General features: G+C 32.5%; 1 protein-coding gene and 1 long non-coding RNA gene across 3 annotated transcripts; one reads left to right on the top strand and one right to left on the bottom strand.

Moving 5' to 3' along the window:
* Positions 1-1,660: 1,660 nt before the first annotated feature.
* LOC132748102 (aminoacylase-1-like) lies at positions 1,661-17,616 on the bottom strand. The gene is given in 18 exon segments (XM_060737653.1): positions 1,661-2,225; positions 3,050-3,110; positions 4,152-4,231; positions 4,723-4,829; positions 5,968-6,010; positions 6,764-6,827; positions 7,037-7,086; positions 8,419-8,492; positions 8,788-8,844; positions 11,517-11,606; positions 13,660-13,736; positions 13,995-14,017; positions 14,680-14,691; positions 14,693-14,716; positions 14,718-14,753; positions 16,675-16,779; positions 17,024-17,088; positions 17,397-17,616. Coding segments are annotated over 18 exon segments (1,221 nt in total). The 5' UTR covers positions 17,503-17,616; the 3' UTR covers positions 1,661-2,078.
* LOC132748103 (uncharacterized) lies at positions 17,594-21,606 on the top strand. 2 transcript variants are annotated; one of them, XR_009628209.1, is made up of 5 exons: positions 17,594-17,671; positions 18,735-18,803; positions 19,366-19,462; positions 19,838-19,976; positions 21,192-21,606. It is a non-coding gene; the product is annotated as an uncharacterized LOC132748103 (long non-coding RNA). The 2 variants fall into 2 exon arrangements; XR_009628208.1 differs by lacking the exon at positions 17,594-17,671 and adding an exon at positions 18,059-18,310 and having other exon boundaries at positions 21,192-21,605.
* The last annotated feature ends 574 nt before the right edge of the window (positions 21,607-22,180 follow it).

Genomic DNA, 22,180 nt, shown 5'->3' with positions numbered 1-22,180 from the left:
TAAGTGGATAAACAGAAAGTGGATGAGCGACAGACCTGAAATCAAATCCCACAGTATGGGACCATGTGTCAATGCTGTATGCCAAATATCAAGAGGCTGTGATAAGTAGTTGCTGAGAAAACTGTTACGAAAATTTCCTACCATTGACCATTAATGTCAAAAAATCTAACTAATTCAACTAAGTGGATAAACAGGAAGTGGATGAGCGACAGACCTGAAATCAAATCCCACAGTATGGGACCATGTGTCAATGCTGTATGCCAAATATCAAGAGGATGTGATAAGTAGTTGCTGAGAAAACTGTTACGAAAATTTCCTACCATTGACCATTAATGTTGAAAAATCTAACTAAATTAACTAAGTGGATAAACAGGAAGTGGATGTGCGACAGACCTGAAATCCAATCCCACTGTATGGGACCATGTGTCAATGCTGTATGCCAAATATCAAGAGACTGTGATAAGTAGTTGCTGAGAAAACTGTTACGAAAATTTCCTATCATTGACCTTTAATGTCAAAAATCTCACTAATTTAACTAAGTGGATAAACAGGAAGTGGATGAGCGACAGACCTGAAATCGAATCCCACATTATGGGACCATGTGTCAATGCTGTATGCCAAATATCAAGAGGCTGTGATAAGTAGTTGCTGAGAAAACTGTAACGGAAATATTTTCCCCGCCCGCCCGCCCGCCGCCCGACATTCACCATACTATAACCCGGATTTGCACCAGTGCAACCCGGCCAAAAATACTTGAATGATGTCTTGGAAGAAACATGGGAATTTAGTGAGCGCCAGGGCACTTGATGACAAAGCTTCTGTGAAAGTTTGGTCAAAATCCATTGAGAAATGTAGGAGAAGTTGCGCACTGTAGAAATTGTTCACTATATATTCTGTATAAGGAAAAAATAAACAAAGGGCCATAATTCGGTCAAATATTATCCAATCACAAAACCCCGACAATATGTGCCAGGCACTTGATAACAAAGCTTCTAAGAAAGTTTGGTCCAAATCCGTTGAGAAATGTAGGAGGAGTTGAGCACAGAAGAAATTGTTCTCTATATATTCTGTATAAGGAAAAAATATACAAAGGGCCATAATGCGGTCAAATATTATCCAATCACAAAACCCCGACAATATGTGCCAGGCACTTGATAACAAAGCTTCTAAGAAAGTTTGGTCAAAATCCGTTGAGAAATGTAGGAGGAGTTGCGCACAGAAGAAATTGTTCACTATGTATTCTATATAAGGAAAAAAAACAAAGGGCCATAATTAGGTCAAATATATACCAATTGCAAAACCCTGGCAATATGTGTCAGGGCACTTGATGACAAAGCTTCTGAGAAAGTTTGGTCAAAATCCGTTGAGAAATGTAGGAGGAGTTGCGCACAGAAGAAATTGTTCACTATATATTTTATATAAGGAAAAAAAAACAAAGGGCCATAATTAGGTCAAATATTATCTAATCGCAAAACCCCGACAATATGCGCCAGGGCACTTGATGACAAAGCTTCTGTGAAAGTTTGGTCAAAATCCGTTGAGAAATGTAGGAGGAGTTGCGCACAGAAGAAATTGTTTACGCCCGCCTGCCCGCCTGTCCGCCCGCCGACATACCTCAATCTAATAACCAGTTTTTTCCTTCGGAAAACCTGGTTAATAATATCAATCTATTCATAGTAAATTAACTTCTCCATAGCTTATGTAACTTCTGCATGAATAACTGGTTCCTTTATCTTTGGTAAAAATAAGCCTTTGACATTGTAAATAATAAAATTGGTGCAAATATAATTGTGGTTTTGTTTCAAGACTTTTCAGATTGCAAGTGTATGGTATATTGAATGTTCTTGTTGAAAGATAAAGTCTAATGAATAAAATGGACATTCTAGACACACCACATAATAACTTTATAAATTTCTTATGTTTTCATCTTGATTACACTCGTTTATACCAAACGGATGCATTAGATATTGTTTTAAATGGATGAATATTTTGCACATCAAGTAAAATCCATATATTAAGAGATATAAAGGTAATTAAAGATGGCACTGTATATATGTATGTATATGACACTTTAAAGTTTATTTAACATTAGCCAGTGCTGGGATAATCTGACAGTATACATCTATCCCCTTCAGGAAAACATCTTCGTTGAGAAACTCATTGTGATCGTGTAACAATATTGGTGTGTTGTTCATCGGAGAAAATCCTAATGCAGGATAACCAGCCTGAAATATAAACATACAGGTAAAATATGATGATAAACAAATGCGAATGTGTACATGTGAATGTGATATATTCCCACAAACTGCACTGACCACATACAGCCCATAGATTTAAGTTTCAAGAAGGCTGTAAAATCGAGCCTAAAGCAGCCACCATGACCACAGCAAAATCTTACGATAAGATGAGCCGCAGAATTTATATCCTGTTTTGTGTAAAGAAAGTGCCATAGAAATAAAGTCCGCAGAAATAAAAACATGACAAATTTGGAAAAACAATTTGGAGCCCATAGAAAAAATCACATATACAGTACATGTAAAATATGTTCATTACATAATACAGGTAAAATACAGAGGTCATATAACCAATGCTTGCTTGATTATTCCCTGACAATATATCAGAAAATATAAAATTAGAACTCTTTAAACCAGATCATATAAGCTATTAAAAACCTGAAAATATTTTGGTTGGGTTTTATGTCGCACCAACCTGGGACAGAATATAATGCTATTCAGTCCCAGCACCAACAAAGAAGAGGTAATATGGATACTTTTCAGCTTCACAAGTGGTGGAAAACCTTAGGTGCCCGTTCATGTGTCATTTCAGACATGAACAGGAACTTGAGTAGAACCACTAACGTTCTGTGAGGTAGCTGGATAGCTTCATCCGATAAAAGAATACTAAATCCCTGTTTTGACCCCACAGCTAAGGGGCAAGTGGTCTAAATACAACAGCCTAAACCATTTGGCAACATTCATCCCTATATAACTATAAATATATAATGATTATAATAATTACCAACCTGAAATATAAGTATAATCTGACTTACCTCCCTTAGAAACCTACTGTCTGTACCAGCAGGGAAAATCTCCTTCTCGAGTACCATACCCCTGTAGTGAAGAAATAAAGTGTCAATCTACAAATATAACATGGCATAGAATGCTGCTAGTCAAATAATGTGCTTGGATCATTTTTTTATCAAAATCCATCCCTGAACTCAAGTATAATCCTTTAGAAATTAAGACATGTGTTAAGTAAAATGAATAACTTAAATGATTTAAGGGATAAATATTGATAACATATATTAAACCTGTATTTTTCTTTCTTAGTTATAGTTTACAGGCAAAAACCCCAGGTTGGACATACCCTATATGAATTGTTAAATGATTGGGTTGGGGTTTAACTCACACTACCACTCACACAATCAATGTCCTCATTAATAATTTGTTTTGTCAAGATAAATAAAGATATGACAATTTATATTGTATATCATTAATATAAAGAAACCCATTAAAGTGCTATTCCAATTTATATACTTTTATATGACTTTATTTCTGCATATTCTGCAGTCAGTTTTAGTATTGCAGAAATAATAACAGCAGAATATATCTACATGTTTTGGTGTTTAACCTGTTCTGATATGTGTCCTACATTATGACCCGTGTCATCTAAAGTAATAACGCTTATCAGAATATGGAGCCTGCAGAAAAAAAACATTTATTTGGTAACATAAAATAACCAAATAAGTGTTATCAGTTTGTTTTTTCACATTTTATAATACAGGTTAAATGTAAAGTGGTAAATAAAAATTTTTGAACTGGATATGGTACAAGGGAAGTAAGTCCTGCTAACTGTTTTGAAGAACAAGGAGTATATTATTAGTTATAAAGATTTTTGACATGTTATATGGCCCTATATAAACGGTTGTTTGTAAATATAACCCAAGCCGCTAGGTGATACGGCCATATAACTTGTCAGAAATATTTATAATGAATTTATAATACAGCAAGCATCATTTTTAGAGGATTTAAGCGAGTTTTTTTTATAAATCGACAGCAGCTGTGTATATAAAACTTTATAAATGTCATGATTATCCAATGAAAAGCAACGTTACAAACGTGTAGTATTATAAAATTTGTTTAAATACTTACAGAGATTCACATGCAGTAGAAAAGGCCTTCCACCAAGGATCTGATTTGTCTGTACTAGTCAATGTTTGATCATCACATTTCTGTATACAATAATAGGTAAAGTACTTACTTATGAAAACTTTGTAATATTTTTAAATAAGATTTTAAGGCAAACAAGACACTTGACTACTTTTCAGTTTAACTAGTGGAGGCGAACCTCCGGTGCTACATATATGCAATATTTCAGACACAGGGGGCACCTCAGTAGAATTGTTGACCATTGGCAAGCTAGCTGAATAGCTTCATAACATGAAAATAATCATAGTTAACTCAAGTGACTTGCATCAGACTATCACCGTAATTGTACTTTTTTATACCCCAGGATCATTCCTGTATAGTTTCTTCAAAATCTTACAAACCGTTTGACATGAAATGTTCTTTTCGTATTTGAAAAAAGTTGCTAATAACATTAAATTAATGATAGATAATGGATATTAAGTGATAAGAAAATCTGACAACTTTGAACTAAAAGTTGGGCTAAAAAATGGCAAAATGTACCACACTTTGAGTAAGTCACAAATCAATGCATTACCTGAATGAAACTGTAAGTGACATCTTCCCCAGCCTCTTCACACCAGGTTTTTATTTTCTCCTCAAATTCTACAAGATCTACTGTAGGAGCAATACCAATATCAAACCCTAAAATAACCAGAAATAGATTAACATTATAAGATTTACAATTGTCAGAAATAGATAAATATTATAATAATTTTTATAATTAACAAGTAAATCAAGGGAAGGAGAGAATACACATCAAACATCAGGATGGTTTATAACTGGTTTATTCTAGGATCTACCGGTTTCGGTCTTTCAAGACCTTCATCAGGATATTTTTTATAATTGTCAGAAATAGATAAATATAATAATATTTACAATTGTCAGAAATAGATGAACATAATAACATATACAATTGTCAGAAATAGATGAACATAATACTATTTACAATTGTCAGAAATAGATAAATATTATAATATTTACAATTGTCAGAAATAGATGAACATAATAATATTTACAATTGTCAGAAATAGATGAACATAATACTATTTACAATTGTCAGAAATAGATAAATATTATAATATTTACAATTGTCAGAAATAGATGAACATAATAATATTTACAATTGTCAGAAATAGATGAACATAATAAAATTTACAATAGTCAGAAATAGATGAACATGATAATATTTACAATAGTCAGAAATAGATGAACATGATAATATTTACAATAGTCAGAAATACATGAACATAATAAAATTTACAATAGTCAGAAATAGATGAACATGATAATATTTACAATAGTCAGAAATACATAACCATATTAGAGTCAGAAATTGATAAACAAGAGCAATTTAGCATGATTTTGATGAAAGCAACCAGATTTTAGGACCTGTCTAGAGTTCACTTCCTGGACTTACCAGTACTGGCCAGGCTCAAACCCATAATCCTCCGGATGAGAGGGGACAACTCTAACTTTTAGGCTACCTCACCAATTTAAATGGTGCTTGTAAATTGGTATTACTTAAAATTCTCAACTTGTTTGACAAAGTTGAAAGTTATTTACACTCGATTATGATATACACAATAAATATTTTCTATTATTATTATTATTCTATATCATGAAAGTAAACAAAATCACATTAGATTATCTATATTGAGCACTCTAATTTTATACAAAGCAGGAACAAAATTTTCTTGATGTGTCTAAATAAACAATAGTGTAAAACAATTGTGTATAAAGTATAAGAATAATAATTGTTTTTCTTTGGTAACATACTTACCTACTTTCATTTCATTTGGTACTACATTAAACTGTACACCTCCCTGCAATGTAAACATATACAATGATAATACATAAAGTAATTCCTGTTATGGAAGTTTTCGGGAGTTTTCATATAGACATATAGGCAGAATTACAACTGTTCAATCAACTTTCTTTAAAGTGACATTATGCCCATCCAAGGGTATATAGTAAGTGAACGGGTGAAGATCAAAATAAGGTTTTCAGTTTGCCATAATCCCTTTTAATTTAATAATTAAGTTCGCATTAACAATTAATAACACACAGATCCGAATGAAATTTCTGTAAATGTCCGTTAGAATTTATGTGTAACGCTTAGTTAATAAAAAGAGTGAGGCAGTCTTTTTAAATTTTTGGCAGATTTATAATTTTATCCTAAACATTTTCCAATATCAACTGTTGGTCAAACACCATTTTGACAGTCAATCTTTTGAAATATAAAGTCAATTCAGCTCAACTTGACTCTGAAAATATGAGCATAATGTCACTTTAACTTAGCATGTTGTCAGAATATGATGACTGAAATATTTTGAGTGATCAGAAGTTGGGTATCTGGTTGGTTTGAACATATTTATTTAAGCTCAACTGCGAAACAAGTTATTGCAACTTATTTTAATCACTTTCGAGTCCGTTTCCTGGAACGAACCAGTACTGATGTCATATGAAGAAACATGGTTGTGATCAGAGTAGTAGTTGGGTATTTATTTTTCATAAAAAAAGAAACCAGACACTATAAATCTACACATAAAGGAAATTAACAGTAAAACAAATTTTACCTCTAGCATGGTTAAATTGATAGTAGTTACTTCCCCTAATGTGAGACAGCCGGAGCTTTTTAACCTTCAAAAGAAAATCATATTCAAATAAATCAGCTAAAATTCAGCTCCTGTTAAAATTACAAATAGTCAAAATGTTTTAAAATATGCTGTAAATTAAACCTTAATTCTAAAGAATGAAAGTCTTCAGAAAATAAATTTCCAAACTGTAGGGTAAAACTTGAAATCTTAAAACCCTTATTAAAAACAAGGAAATCATGCAAATTTTCTTACTTTTTTTCTTCCATGCCTCGAAAATCCAGGAATTTATTGATCACTCTTCTCTGAAATGAACAAATATGTAATACTATAATTGAGCCGTGTAATGACAAAAACAACATAATGGATTTGCTACCAGTATGGATCCAGACCAGCCTGCGCATCCGCACAGTCTGATCAGGATCCATGCTGTTCACTATCAGTTTCTCTACTTGTTATAGGGTTTGTAAGCGGACAGCATGGATCCTGATCAGACTGCGCAGGCTGGTCTGGATCCATGCTGGTCACAAACCCATTACGTTGGTTTTGGCATGGCACGGCTCAATTATAACTGTTGCTTTATGCTTCTTGTTATGCTATTGGCAATGAAAAGGTGAAAAGAACAGTACAATATTGAAATATTCAAGTGGAAAACTTGAAGTTATAGCTTTATCCTGTATGCTGACGACTTTGTGCAATGGAATAGATCCTTTTCACAACTGATGCATTACTACATCACGTCACCATCTGAAGGTAATTTTCAAAATATTATAAGCTTAAGACATAAAAAATCTCTCACAATTTTATCATCTTTATGTAACAATCATAAAAACATTTTAGATATTGGTACTTTAGTAAAATTCTAACATATTTAGATAATGAAAAAGAATTTGACAATTCAACTGAATAAACAGATCCTTTGCTTATTTACGTATTTTGCCTATTATATGCATATGGGGCATTACTCCAAAATCATTGCTTTCAAAATTATGCCCCTCTAGTCTAACAACTGCACCTTGTCATGATAAGAAAGTGCTGATACTTTTTGAAATGTTTGAATAATAGGCTACATTAAAGCTTTTGCACGACAAAAACAAAACCAATGATGACACAGCAATCATAATATAGAGGATATTGAATGAGTATAAGTTCAATACTGAATTTATTGCATGAGTTGAATAAAATTCTATTATGCGAGCCTCTGGGGAGCATATTATATTACTCAACAAGTGCAATAATTTCAGTAATGAATTTACACAATTTAATATTCTATTTATCACATACCCAAAATAAAGACCGTTTAAAGTGAAATAAGAGTCATTTTTCATTGACGCGCCTATAGTACAACGCTAACATTTAGCACATCTTTACACTATGTTTGTATAACTCTAATGACGTCACGTCACAATATATGCACGGCCGTGCAATACCATATTTACGGAGTTGCAAAATTGGCACGGGTGTGTGATGAAGCTCAATTTTTCCCTCGAAACAGACAAGCTAATAATCACCCCTGAAATGCCTGCTACTTTTGTCAAGGAAGGAAAATATTTCAAAACTCGGGCAGTATCCATTGCCCCGTTTAGTTTGTGTGATTATCAAGATAATAATTGTTATAATATAAACATTGTACATACCAGTTTTTCTGCTGCTGTATTCTCTATGAATCTTGACCCATGACCTGGGTTACCATGGCATTTAACAAGAACCCCTGTATTATAAAAATATTAATTTATTCAAATTTTTGCCACTTAATATGTTGTAGCTATTCAAATTCAACAAGAAACAACATCAAACAATAATAGTTAAAACTGTCAAACTCTGAACTTTTGAAATATCTTTGTTTTCGTGTTTCAAGAAACAATGTGTTAAAGATTTGTCCTTTATTTTAATAATGATTCCAAAAGAGAAATTCTTGTCAACTAAAATTTATTTTAAAATTAAGACAACCCTTATTCTATTAATTGATATATTTCAATTTCTATATTATAAAAGAACCAACTTACACCAGGGATTTCGTTCACCATAGAATACTGTGAAAGCATCTTTAGGATTAGCTAGCCCTGAAATAAATATCAATGATTCATATGTTAATTAGAATCTTGAATGTTTGATTCAATATTATATTCTCCTTCAAAAGTGGAAGCAAATTTTCCTCAATTTATAAACATAAACCTAGGCTAGTTAATGTAAAGGACAATGATTGCGCTATTTTGCTCACCTGAGAACAACTGCTTCACATGGTCATAATTTCTACTAAACAAAAGTTGGTCACTGGGCCATATTTAAAAATCTCCAAGGTCAAACTTCAATGACACATGCAAAAAAAAATCAGATCTGGAGTGTAACAGATTAACAATTCAAAAGTAAATCAACATGGCCACAATCATGTTCAAGCACTGTCCAGTGTTATTACACAAACACAACTATATAAATGATCAATATTTGAAGGTCATAATTAGAAAAATGCACAGGTAGCACACTTTGCCATTGGTATAATTAATTGAAGTGTTAGTTTATTTACTTGCACCAAAAATATACCAATGTCCAAATGATGTTAGACAGATAACAGGCAGCTTTTGATCACATGATCACAAAGCTAGAGACTTTTTTCATTTACTTCACTACAAGTATTTGTTACAGCAGCATGCCTCCAGGTTCATGCTAATTTTCATAAAAAATTTGAAAATGTTTTTAAAAGTTAATTTTAAATGTGAACAAAAAAAAGTAATTTACACATTGCAAATGACACTAACAATCAACATAAATTACCAAAAAGTGGTAAAAATATGCAAAGATAGCCCTTACTGCATTAGTAATTACATGTAGTGATAAATACTGAAACTCAGTCATTAATGATTAATTGCAGATAACATGTAAATTATTACTTGAATCTTGAAATGAATCTTTTTACTTCTTTAAAATTTTAATACATTTTTCTTTACTTTGATTTTCTCAAAATATTTTAGCTCTTCTGTAAACTTCAAATTCTTTATTTCTTTTTTATATGCCTGAAAGGGCATATTATGTTATACCCCCTGGCGTCCGTCTGTCTGTCCGTCCGTCCGTCCGTTAGCAATTTGGTTTCCGGAGCATAACTTAAGTTCCATTTGGCCCACAATGTTCAAACTTCATAGGATGATTGCCCATATTGGATAGAAGACCCCTATTGATTTTGGGGTCAAAAGGTCAAAGGTCAAGGTCACTATGACCTTAAAACTGAAAACAGTTTCCGGAGCATAAACTTAACTTCCAATTGACCCACAATTGTTCAAACTTCATAGAATGATTGTCCTATTGGGTAGAAGGCCTATTGATTTGGGGGTCAAAAGGTCAAAAGGTCAAGGTCACTATGACCTTAAAACTGAAAACAGTTTCCGGAGCATAACTTAACTTCCAATTGACCCACAATGTTCAAACTTCATAGGATGATTGTTCCATATTAGGTAGAAGACCCCTATTGATTTTGGGGTCACAAGGTCAAAGGTCAAGTCACTATGAACCTTAAAACTGAAACAGTTTTCCGGAGCATAACTTAAGTTCCATTCGACCACAATGTTCAAACTTCATGGATGATTGTCCATATTGGGTAAAAGACCCCTATTGATTTTTGGGTCACAAGGTCAAAGGTCAAGGTCACTATTATCTTGATACTGAAAAAAGTTTCCTGAGCATAACTTAAGTTCCAATTGACCCACAATGTTCAAACTTCATGGGATGATTGTCCATATTGGATAGAAGACCCCTACTGATTTTGGGGTCACAAGGTCAAAGGTCAAGGTCACTATTACCTTGATACTGGAAACAGTTTCCAGAGCATAACTTAAGTTCCATTTGGCCCACAGTGTTCAAACTTCATAGGATGATTGTCAATATTGGGTAGAAGACCCTATTGATTTGGGGTCAAAAGGTCAAGGGTCAAGGTCACTTTATCCTTAAAACTGAAAAACAGTTTCTGGAGCATAACTTAAGTTCCATCTGGCCCACAATTATTCAAACTTCATAGGATGATTGTCCATATGGGGGCAAAAGCCCCTATTGATTTTGGGGTCACTGGTCAAAGGTTCCAGGTACAATAACCTTAAAACCAAAAACAGTTTCCCGGGGCAAAACGTTATGTTCCATTTGGCCCACAATATTCAAACCTTCATAGGATATTATCCATATTGGGTAGAAGACCCCTATTGATTTTGGGGTCACAAGGTCAAAGTCACTTTTACCTTCATACCTGAAAACAGTTTCTAGAGCATAATTAAAGTTCCAATTGGGCCCACAATATTTCAAAGCTTTTTAGGGATTGGATTGTCCCTATATAAGGTTTAGAAGACCCCTATTGATTTTTGGGGTCACAAGGTCAAAAGGTTTAAGGTCATTATTAATTCTTAAGTATTTTAATCAAACCTACAGCTGTAAAATTTTATAGGATGAACAGCGAATTCCATGTCTTACAAATGCTTCATCCTTACTAAAAAAAAAACACTTTCGGGCATATAATGCTCCGCCTAGCGGTGCTCTTGTTTTATCTTGCTTTAATTAATGCTTTGATTAATTTGATGCAAAAATGACAACTATTAAAGACTGTAAAGACTGCTTAGTTGAACAAAAACAAGGAAACCAGACAAGGGATATCACTCAAGTCAGTATAATCATTATTTAAATCACAAGGGAGATTACCCACATAAGTATCATTATATGAAAAGTTTGAAGTAATAAATTTGGAATACTGCAGACTTACCTTCATCTAATGCAAAACCAATATTCATCTTCTTGAACTCCTCACGCTTTAAAAATAATTTCATACCTAATATCCCACCAGTCTCTTCATCTGTAATAAACAAAATATCATTTATACAATATTAGTACATGACTAACAATTTCCCCGTGGTGCGAAACCCAGCCTCAAGACAGTGATATTCTCCCTGACTCTAGGTTATATTGATATAAACAAACAGCAATATTAAACCTGGCCCTTTAGTTATCCGTCAATTATCAGGAACTAACCATCAATGGATTAACGAGATATACATGTAGGGCACTAGCTGACCAACCATAAAGGGCTTCACATTATTGGAAACATTTACAAGTTTTTGAAAAAGATACGAATGCAAAAAAGAAGGGAAACAAAATTTGCACTTTTTGTCAGTTTATCAAAGGCTTGTCCACATGAAAATAGAACAACTTTGACATTCACCAAATGAAGAATTTTATTTCAATCATATAACAAGAGCGATCAGTGATCACATGTGTTGCCTCATGATGGCAAATTTCATGTTGGGTCAAGTTTTGTGACAGACTGACAGACAGACGGACAGTGCACAATTAGACCTGGTACTGATCATTCCTGTAAAGTTTGGATAAAATTGCACCAGTAAGTTTATTAGGAGTAGTCCGACAAGCTTTTGTGTATCTGGCAACACACAGAAAAAAACATCTTTTTATCGAAGGGCCATAACTGGCCGAAAATCATTCAAAACCGGAAAAACCTGTGCAATATGCGCAAGGACATTGAGCTAACAGATCAATCCTGTAAAGTTTCATTGAAATTGCATATGTGGTATAAGAGAAGTAGTCCGATAAATTTTAAAATATAAAAATTATTAAAAGGGCCATAACTCTTGACAAAAATCATTGAACTGGAAAATGCTGACAATATGCACAACTAGACTTGGTACTGATCATTCCTGTAAAGTTTGGATGAAATTTTGCACCAGTAGTTTATGAGGAGTAGTCCGGACAAGCTTTTGTGTAATCTGGCAACACACAGAAAAAAAACACCTTTTTATCAAAGGGCCATAAAACTCGGCCAAAAAAATCATTCAACCGGAAAACCCGTGCAATATGCGCAAGGACTTGAGCTACAGATCAATCCTGTAAAGTTTCATTTAAATTGGGCATTAGTGGTATAAGAGAAGTAGTCCAAAGACAAACTTTAAAATAAAAATTATTAAAGGGCATAACTCTGACAAAAATCACTGAACCAGAAAATTGCTTACAATATGCACAACTAGACTTGGGGTACTGATCATTCCTGTAAAGTTTTGGATGAAATTGCACTAGTAGTTTATGAGGGAGTAGTCCGGACAAGTTTTGTGACGGACGGATGGACAGACGGACAGACAGACGACAGAGAAGTGATCCCTTTATGTCGCCACTACTCCGTAGAGGCGACACAAAAATCATTGTATGAAGACTTTGGTGAAAGTCCAATACATGTACATGTCCTGCTAATACACTCACCACATTATATATCATAAATCAACTGGTCAATCCTTTAATCTGGATAAAGCCATGCATCACTTTACGAGAAAATTTTAAAATATGTACTGACTGAATAGTGAACAGAGCAGACCAGGATTAGTCAGCACAGATCTGTTGTTTATTGAGGAGATACAGTTTACCTAAATAGTAGAGCTGTCATTGATTCAGTGCAAAGCATATTGACAATATACCAATATATATATTGGAGGACAAATATTGGCGATACACCGATATATCGATAAATACTCCTAATTTCTTGTATATTATACTTTTTCATACCTGTTTATATGATTTGGTAAAATAAATGTTCTGTTCATGCAAATATGTTGTGTCCCATTTCTAAATGACCTTTGCATGATTTTTTTTTCTGACCATATTTTTGTCATCACTGCTATGAAATGTGTCCATTATGTAACAACAGATTAGTGTTAGACATGGCAACCTGCTTTTGTATATGTTATTAGTGAATTTTCATAATTTATAGACATTTAAAAAATTTATTAAAATAATTGATTTTTTGAACTGTGTATCAATTATTGATGGACAGAAAAATATCCAATCGATATCGTCTCTATCAATGACAGCTCTACTAAATAGTAAAATTAAACCTAGTTATATACCTGGCACAAATGTCAGATGAATTGTTCGTCTAAATTTTTGTCCTGCTTTCTTCAATTTTCTTACAGCTTCTAAATACCTTAAACAATAACAACATATTTCACTCTTTAAAATTTAAACTATGATATGAATGCCAGGATTAAAGTGTCTTTATTGAAAACATAAGTTACAAAAATCTAATCAAAGAATAAATAATAACAATTTTGTGACATTATATAAGTAATAATCTGCTAAATTTTCTGTAAACTTAAAAAAAAAATCACTTTCTTAATTACCACAATCAATGTTGAACTGTTTAGTACTACATCTATGAGAAGTTAAAGGGTCGTTTACTTACTGTATTCCAACACTTTTCATGTCCTGAAAGAAATGAAATCGTAACATGACTATAAGTACTGCGCCTACACAGTTACACAGTATTGTCCATCACTGAAGACAGTTCCAGAATTATTAAAATCAAAAGTGTTAGTATCAACACAAGACAATTTAATGATTCAGAAGTTAATATTCTCTAGCACATAGTTTTACTATCTGTTCAAGGGCAATAACTCCTGTCAGACTACAAAGATTTGAAAAAAAACCACACAGGCTACATATAATTATTCCTGTTAAACATGCAAGAAAGATTTTAATTCTCTTAAATATTCTAGACCATTTTCTAGTTGTACCTCTGGGGAGACACTTGTTTGTATTTCAAATTAGTTCAAGGGAAACAACTCTTGAAAAACTTGGTAGATCTGGTGGATAATGAGAAAACTAGATCCCTTTGCCAAATTGGTAAGGTAATAATAATGTAAGTGTGTAATTTATTTATTTTGTACTAAACATTCTCAACTGATGTCCTCATATTATCATTACTATGTACATAAACCTCAAACATAACATTGTACATTATATGCCATCAATGTAACACATACATCATTTTGATAATTGCATCTTAAAGACAGAAATACAAAATGTATCTATCTGTTTCCCCTAAAAAACATCATCCAAAAATACAATGTAAACAAGTAAACATATACCTGTGTGCCTCTTGGCATAAATGTCACCATTCTCCATCTATATCAGCACTAAATGGGTCTACTTTCCATTCTTCCTGTAATTATTATTTATATACATATCAAAACAATACTCAAGTACATTTTTATATACAATTTTTCTTTTATTTTTCCAATATTTACCCATTACTACATGAGCAACAATGGGACATCTCAAAATTGCCAAAAATCACCAATTTTGCATTGTTTTTTCCATCAAAACTGATTTCAAAGTGCTGCAACTTCTCAATGGATTGAGATAAAGTCAAAGGCTTTTTAGCGTAGGTTACATGCAACCTTAAGGTCAACATGAGGTCTTAGGGTCTATATGAAGTATTTGGTTAATAATGCAATTACAACCTAAAATACATGTATACATGGGTGAAAGTTGGAAATTTTAAAAATCCTGAAAATCCTGAATTAAGCAGTTATTCTATAGTTTTTCATAGGAAATAGAAGGCTTTCAGAAGACTGAGAATCCTGAACTTAAGAAATAATCCTGAAAACTTTCACCCATGTGTATATAAATAGAGGATATTTGTTTGTTTTGCATGTAAGATTGAAATATAATTTCACTGAGTGAACACCAGATGCAATATTTTCACGAGTGGCGTAGCCACGAGTGAAAATATAATAGCTGGTGTTCACGAATGAAATATATTTCAATCTTATATGTAAAACAAATAAATTTTCTTTTTATTTCATGCTTTTATAGTGATTTTAAGTATGTTTTTACTAATTTTGCCGCGTAACGTCGCGCATTCTCCCTTGTGACGTCATCACATCATGACGTCACATTATAAATTTTGAAATATAGGTCTGTTACATTTCTCTAATTTTGTTACATTTTTTAACATTATGTATGATGACATCGACTTTCTTTTCCTAAAGAAGCAAAATTTACGCATGATGGAATTTATTTCCGCCTGTTATTCCATTTAGTTATGATTTTCTTTTCATCCGCATTCAGATATAGTCCGGCTACAGTGAAAATTATATTTTATAAATTTCACTAGTGGTTTATCAGAATATAATCATCTGATATATTACAATAAAACACCGGAAAGCATGAAATAAATTGTATCTATTTGTATCATAATGTTATGATTAAGTTCAGAGCATAATTTTGAATAATAGAACACAATAATAATATTATTGTATACTGGCATGCGAGCAGTTCCCTTACAAAAATCGTATTTACTTAAACATTATTTTTTATTACGCTCACTCACCAAAATTTGAATTTTACACATCAATATTCGGCTCGTCACACAAATCATGGAAATTCCATCATGTTCTAAACATAGAATAACCCTTACTTATGAGGCCTCATATGGGGTACCGAAATTATTGATTATTTTGTATGAAGAGGAGTTACATAAAATCTAACCCATTGTAATTATACAATCTTATTATATCGGACCTATTTTTCATTTACAATTGTTGAAAAGACCATTATCTAAGAAATAAATAGATGTAATTCAGGAAATAGACCGTAGACTAAACGCGGGTATCTATTACCCGGTACCGTTACCCCAACGCATTCACATGCAATAGCATGCTTGTATACATGATATTTTACGCATCAAAACCATAAAATTATTTTAAATAGTAATATTGGTCAAAATTCTAATAATTAAACAAGTTTTAATCACATTGCCTACTTATCTGTAAACAGTTGGTGTTAGTGGAAAACCCTTTAACAAGCCTCACGTGTAAATATTTTTGCGCATGCGCGCAAGGACGGAATCCCCCAGAGAAAACAAGGTCACGTTTTGACGACGCACAGGTGAAAGTGATTTAAAATGAGACTTTTAATGCGTATTGCCGAACTGACACTTAGATTTTGTCTCGTTTATATATCTGCTTGATTTGAAATGAATTTTTAAAGAATGCAAGTAAAAATCAAGCGTTTAAATGAAAAATACGGGTACTGCTTCTGTACGGGAACTGCTCGCATGCCAGTATAGAGTTACATACAGGATATACTGGTACAACGTCTGTGTGAGAGTTCAGGAGGATTGTGGGTAATGTAGGATCTTCCCCTTCCCATGTCATAATCACCACCTTCTTTCCAGGGTGCACCTATAACACATGAAATATTTCTAATATCACATACATGTAGATCTGACTTGTATAGAGAGAATAACCAAAATATATTTTAACACATGTTTCTTCTAATTTAGGCTTGTTCAGTAAATGAACATAAGAAGCACTATTAGAAACTTCTTTTATTTCAAAATAATTGTTAATAAATATTTAATAAAAAAAATTATTAATTTTCAAAACCAATATGCAAAATAATCTTAAGTGTAAAAGTAAGGGTTACCTCAACAGTACTGAATGATAAACCAATTTCATCAGCTTGCCTTTGTAAGAAAGCTATAGCTCCATCTGAAATGAAAAACAAAAATGTTGTTAAAAACTTAAATTTCCAGGACTCAACTCAACATTTGTTTACTACAGATCATTTATCAGGCATATTTTAAATTTAGCATCTTTACTGTATCTGAAAAGCTACAGCTCTCTTGTCCAATTTAGTTTAACACATCTGTGTTACACTTTGATAGCAGTTATGGAATAACTCAGCTTCATCAGGCTCGGGTACACTTAAGAAAACCAAGTGCATATTAAATTCTGGAGATAAATAAAAAAGAATAAATAAAAACATGCTATGATTTAGTTGTTTCAAACCTTATTACCATAGTCAGGTTCTGGGTGAACAGTTTTTATCCTCAAATACTCTCGAAAATTTGTGACAGCCTTATCCTCTGCTTTAACACGTTTGTTTGTCGACTCCTCTGGCATTTTGTCGCTCTGTACTAGCGTAGAAATTCCGCAATAAATACGAAAATATTAAAACAAAATTCCAATTTTTTATCTATTTTTTCCAGGACGGTGTGTCGTGAAGATATACTTGCTTGTGAAAATTTCTTACGCGACGGATTCGAGTCGAACACCACTATATTTAATTCTGGTAATTCATTCATTTATTTATTTATTATTTATTATTTATTTATTTATTGTTATTTTATTTTTTTGTATGTACAAATCTTAAGTAGATTATATATTTTTTTGAATGTTTAAGGTTGTAATGGAAAAAAAGCCGTGAACAATATATATTTAATATGATGGTTCAAAAATAACAAAATGCAGTGAACATCGTAATCACAGGCATTCGGCTCATTTGTCTTGTTTGAACCAATTTTTTTATGTAAAAGAAATACACAAAAATGCCAATGAACAGTTCCAAAACAAAAAGCTGGACAATTCCATTTTAGAAATGCCAGGGTAAATAATGATATAAATTTTAAATTTAGAACATTATTCAGACAATATTTTGATGACTTATTTCCTATGGCGTATACTATGTCATATAAGAACTATATAGTTAAGACTGTCTACATATTTGACATGGGTATTTAGTCTACAATGTTTACAAACTTGTCATGTTTACAACTAAAGCTAAATTAATTCAACAAGCCGATCATTAATTTGCGGAAAGATAAGATATTATTCACGAAACGCCATTCCCAATTCATCTTGAATTCTAGTGTTTACACAAATGAAAATATTTGATATTTATTCGGCTGATTCCATCCGGATTTATGTGCAGGTACATTTTTTTCTTTATTTTCTTTTATTCAATAAACACACATATAAAACTACGTACGCAAGTGTTAGGACTTAATATTACCAGGAGAGACTAAGTCTACGATCGAAATACATAGTTGAGGGTTTTTGTATTTTTATTTTTTTGCACTTTTAAATTTTACGATTGCTTCATTAAAAAGCATACTGTATATGTATTTACGTTAGAAACAGTGTTGCACAACAGAGAACGAGAGGCTAGACTATATTTAAATGTTGCTATCAAATCAAGAGAAATAATAATTCAATTAATACTTGCAGCATTAAACAGTGAATATAGCGAAATCTATGTTTAAACTGTATCGGAAGATAACGTGCGTAAGATTATTTATATTTCTATGGCATTCAAAAGTTGTTTTTTACACATTTATAATCTTTAATGATTTCAGTTATGGGGTCTGTAAGTGGACAAGCAACAAGTGGATCTCCACCACTTATTTATCTATATACAAGTGAAAGTATGTATTTCTTTTTATCTATGTTACATACATGTATATCTATAATATATACTTGTATTAATATCTGGAGAGATTGCATGAATACATGTATATTTGATATGTTAAATATTGATATTTTCATTTTAAAAGATGCGCTAAAACATAAGGAAAAGAACGGGTGGGCTCCTAAGAAGGATCATCGACCTTTCGCATGCTAGCTGTATAGCTTTCACCGGGATTCAGACCCGAAGTGCTCTGTGAGGGGCAAGTGATTGGAAGTCAGCCACCATAACCACAGGGCCACGGAAACCCTCGTTTAAAAGGACATAGGTCACCGAATACAATATATTAGATAATATAAAAGTTCAGCGATTTTGATTTAACATCTTAATCTGCTATATTCCAAGTTCCTTAGTCTTTACAATCTGTTGTTAGCTAAATTTTATTATTTTGATATTGAAATCCCGTAAACTTCGAATGGACTGTTTCAAATTTAAAGCATGGCAAATCCAGTAGATAAACTATCTTACAATGCTATATAAAAAACGTCGACACACTACAATATATGACATTTTTTTTTTAGTTCCGGTATGGTTAGAGGTGGTGTTGGGGATAACTACAGTAACAGCTTCGTTACTATTATTGACATGTCTAACACTGTGCTGTATGCGACTGTGTGGGTGAGTCTAATATTTTACAAACACAAGGATGACTTTACTTTTACCCTGCCCTAGCACGCACCAGCCTCTAAAAAAGCTTTTGAAAAAAAGCACTTGCACAACACTAGTAACTCGTAACTTCATAGAATTCTGCAACATTGTTTAAAGTTTTCGAATCTTTTCTGTTACACGTTCTATAGACATATTTCTTAAACACCTATTTCAATGTTGACGTTATTCCGTCTGTTGTATAAGTTAATATGCAAGTTTCTTCGTAATGGTACATTTATTTTCATTTTTTGGCAAATGATATTAATTAACTATTCCGACTTCTTACATTTTGAAATGCATACAACATAAAGTGGCTAAGGAGCAATAACGCTATATATTTTACAGATGTTGGACAGGGAATTTTTTTGGTGTTGGAGCACTAAAACGACCAATGGATGACACGGATCATATGGGGTGCTGGTGTTGTAGACCACATTATGTTTCAGACAGATCGCGTAGATGACGGACAAATGTTATATATAAAGTATGTACAATGTATAACATATAAAATTATGAGTATCTTCGCGCTTGAATCTTCTGCAAAAATCAATCTATGTCCAATACATTTTCTTCGTGTAGTTTTTTTTAATCCATTAGCTGTGCAATATTTTACTTTTAACATAATGTTAAGTATATTTGAAAATCTGGAAAAAGTGTGATCTCTCGAAAGCATTAAAACAATAAAATTACATGAAAACTGAAGACTCGGTTTGATTGAGTCTGTACATGAGGGAGAATGAAAAAGTGTAACATCCCTCACGCCCCGTAGCACCGGCTTGAGCGGTACTCAATTTTCAACACTTAATTAAATTAAAGTGTTTGAATCAATGACGCCGAAGGATCAGAAAAATATAACAACACTGAAATTAAGTATGGGACAGCTTTTTACAGCTGCCACACAACACTTGACACCTGCTGTTGTGAAGTATAAAAGTCTGGAAAAAAGTGTGAGCCCTCGAAAGCATTAATAACAACAAAATTACATGAAAATTGCAGACTGAGGCATTTCAATATATCTTAAGTTGAAGACAAAAACATACATGATATGATCGGAAATAAATGTCGGGTATATCATAGTTAACATCTGTTTGTTCCTGTTTATGTATTTCATTTAATTAATTTTTTATATCTAGCAACAATTAAAGCAAAATGCAAAAGCGTTGAACATAATGTTCTGACAAGTCACAACATAAGCAACTCTTCTCCTGGTAATGTTTAAAAAGAAGAAGAAAATAGACTATAATTACCTCAAATTTAGTCAAATCTATAATGTATTTTACTTGTTATCTTTATATATTACTGACACTTTATTTGCTGAATTTTTGTTATGGATTTGTCCTGCTTTGCATTTTGAGTTCAAAGTTGAAGGAGTATCAAAATACATGTATACATTGTTAACCCACAGTATAAAGCCTGGTCAGACGGCACGATTCAGATACAGGCTTGTCCGACCAAGGGCTTACCCCTTTCAGTTCCAGTAGACTTAAGTGTTTCATAAAATGTAACCGTTTCATTTTTGTTTTGTTATAGGTCAAACTAATTAGAGAAAACACACGTTTCAGATTGATGTTAAACATAATGCGATAATAAGAATAGAAGTTTTAAGAATCCTATACGTGCACATTGATTTGGTATAATTTAAAAAAAATATAATAGGTTTAATTTCTTGGGCCTAATTTTTTGTGTGTTCAATTTTCAGGAGTGCATGGAGTTGACAAAAATCTATCAGAAAGAAGTAACGGAGACGTACACGTCACGGACTGATTTGAAATTTCTAAAACTTATAAAACACTTGTAGATGGTTTACCTTAATCACAGTAATCTAGGAAAAAAGAGTTTTTTTTTATTCATGATGAACCAAGTAGTTCTATTTCTTTTATTCGCACTAGCTGTTAATTTATAGTTGAATGTGCTCGTTTACTTACTTTTATACATTGTATATACATTTGTGTTTGTAATTGACTCATATTATGTTTGCATATACTTGTACATACTTTAACGTCATTATTGCTTTTAATAGATTTTGTAAATGTGTTTATCATATACCTTTTGTCATGTTTACTATATATTGTTATCACAAGTAAAACACTTTGAACCTACTATATGTATGTTGTGTTCTGTGACTTCAAGATATTGTATAATAATGATTATTATCATTCCTCTACTTGGGTAACATGCAAGTCCATTCCATTTATCTGGTTTAGATGAAATCTTGTATTGATAATATATTTCAGTCTCACACAAATATCACAGGGGTATTAAAGGATAGGCCTACATCATTTTAAATTAATGAAGGTGTGATATGTGAACTTTGAACTGAGTTTGATATATAGACTAAAATTGTTGATATTAATTGGTTACAAAAACTGTAAAATATAACTTGTGTTCCTTTTAATGAATCAGTTACTTTATTGAAACACCGATATATTTGGCCAAGAAAAAAGGAGAGAAATCTAACATAGAACCTTCGTCAGAGTCAGGAAAGTGATCCGAAGTCATTGAACTTGATCCATTCCTAGTTTTCTCGTGCATCAGTGTTGCTCGTGCATGTGTAACAAATATCAACCAGTTTAAGTTCCGATTATTCCATAAAAAATATGTGTTGAACGTCCAAGAAATCTATATCTTCTCAGACTTTGAGAGAACGAATATTTGGACTGGAACAATAAATGAATCCTATTTACAACA

This window comes from Ruditapes philippinarum, unplaced genomic scaffold (genome assembly GCF_026571515.1).
Source record: "Ruditapes philippinarum isolate M1 unplaced genomic scaffold, ASM2657151v2 ctg2724_1_1_1_1, whole genome shotgun sequence".
Taxonomy (NCBI): domain Eukaryota; kingdom Metazoa; phylum Mollusca; class Bivalvia; order Venerida; family Veneridae; genus Ruditapes; species Ruditapes philippinarum.
This window is presented reverse-complemented; position numbering and strand designations above follow the sequence as displayed.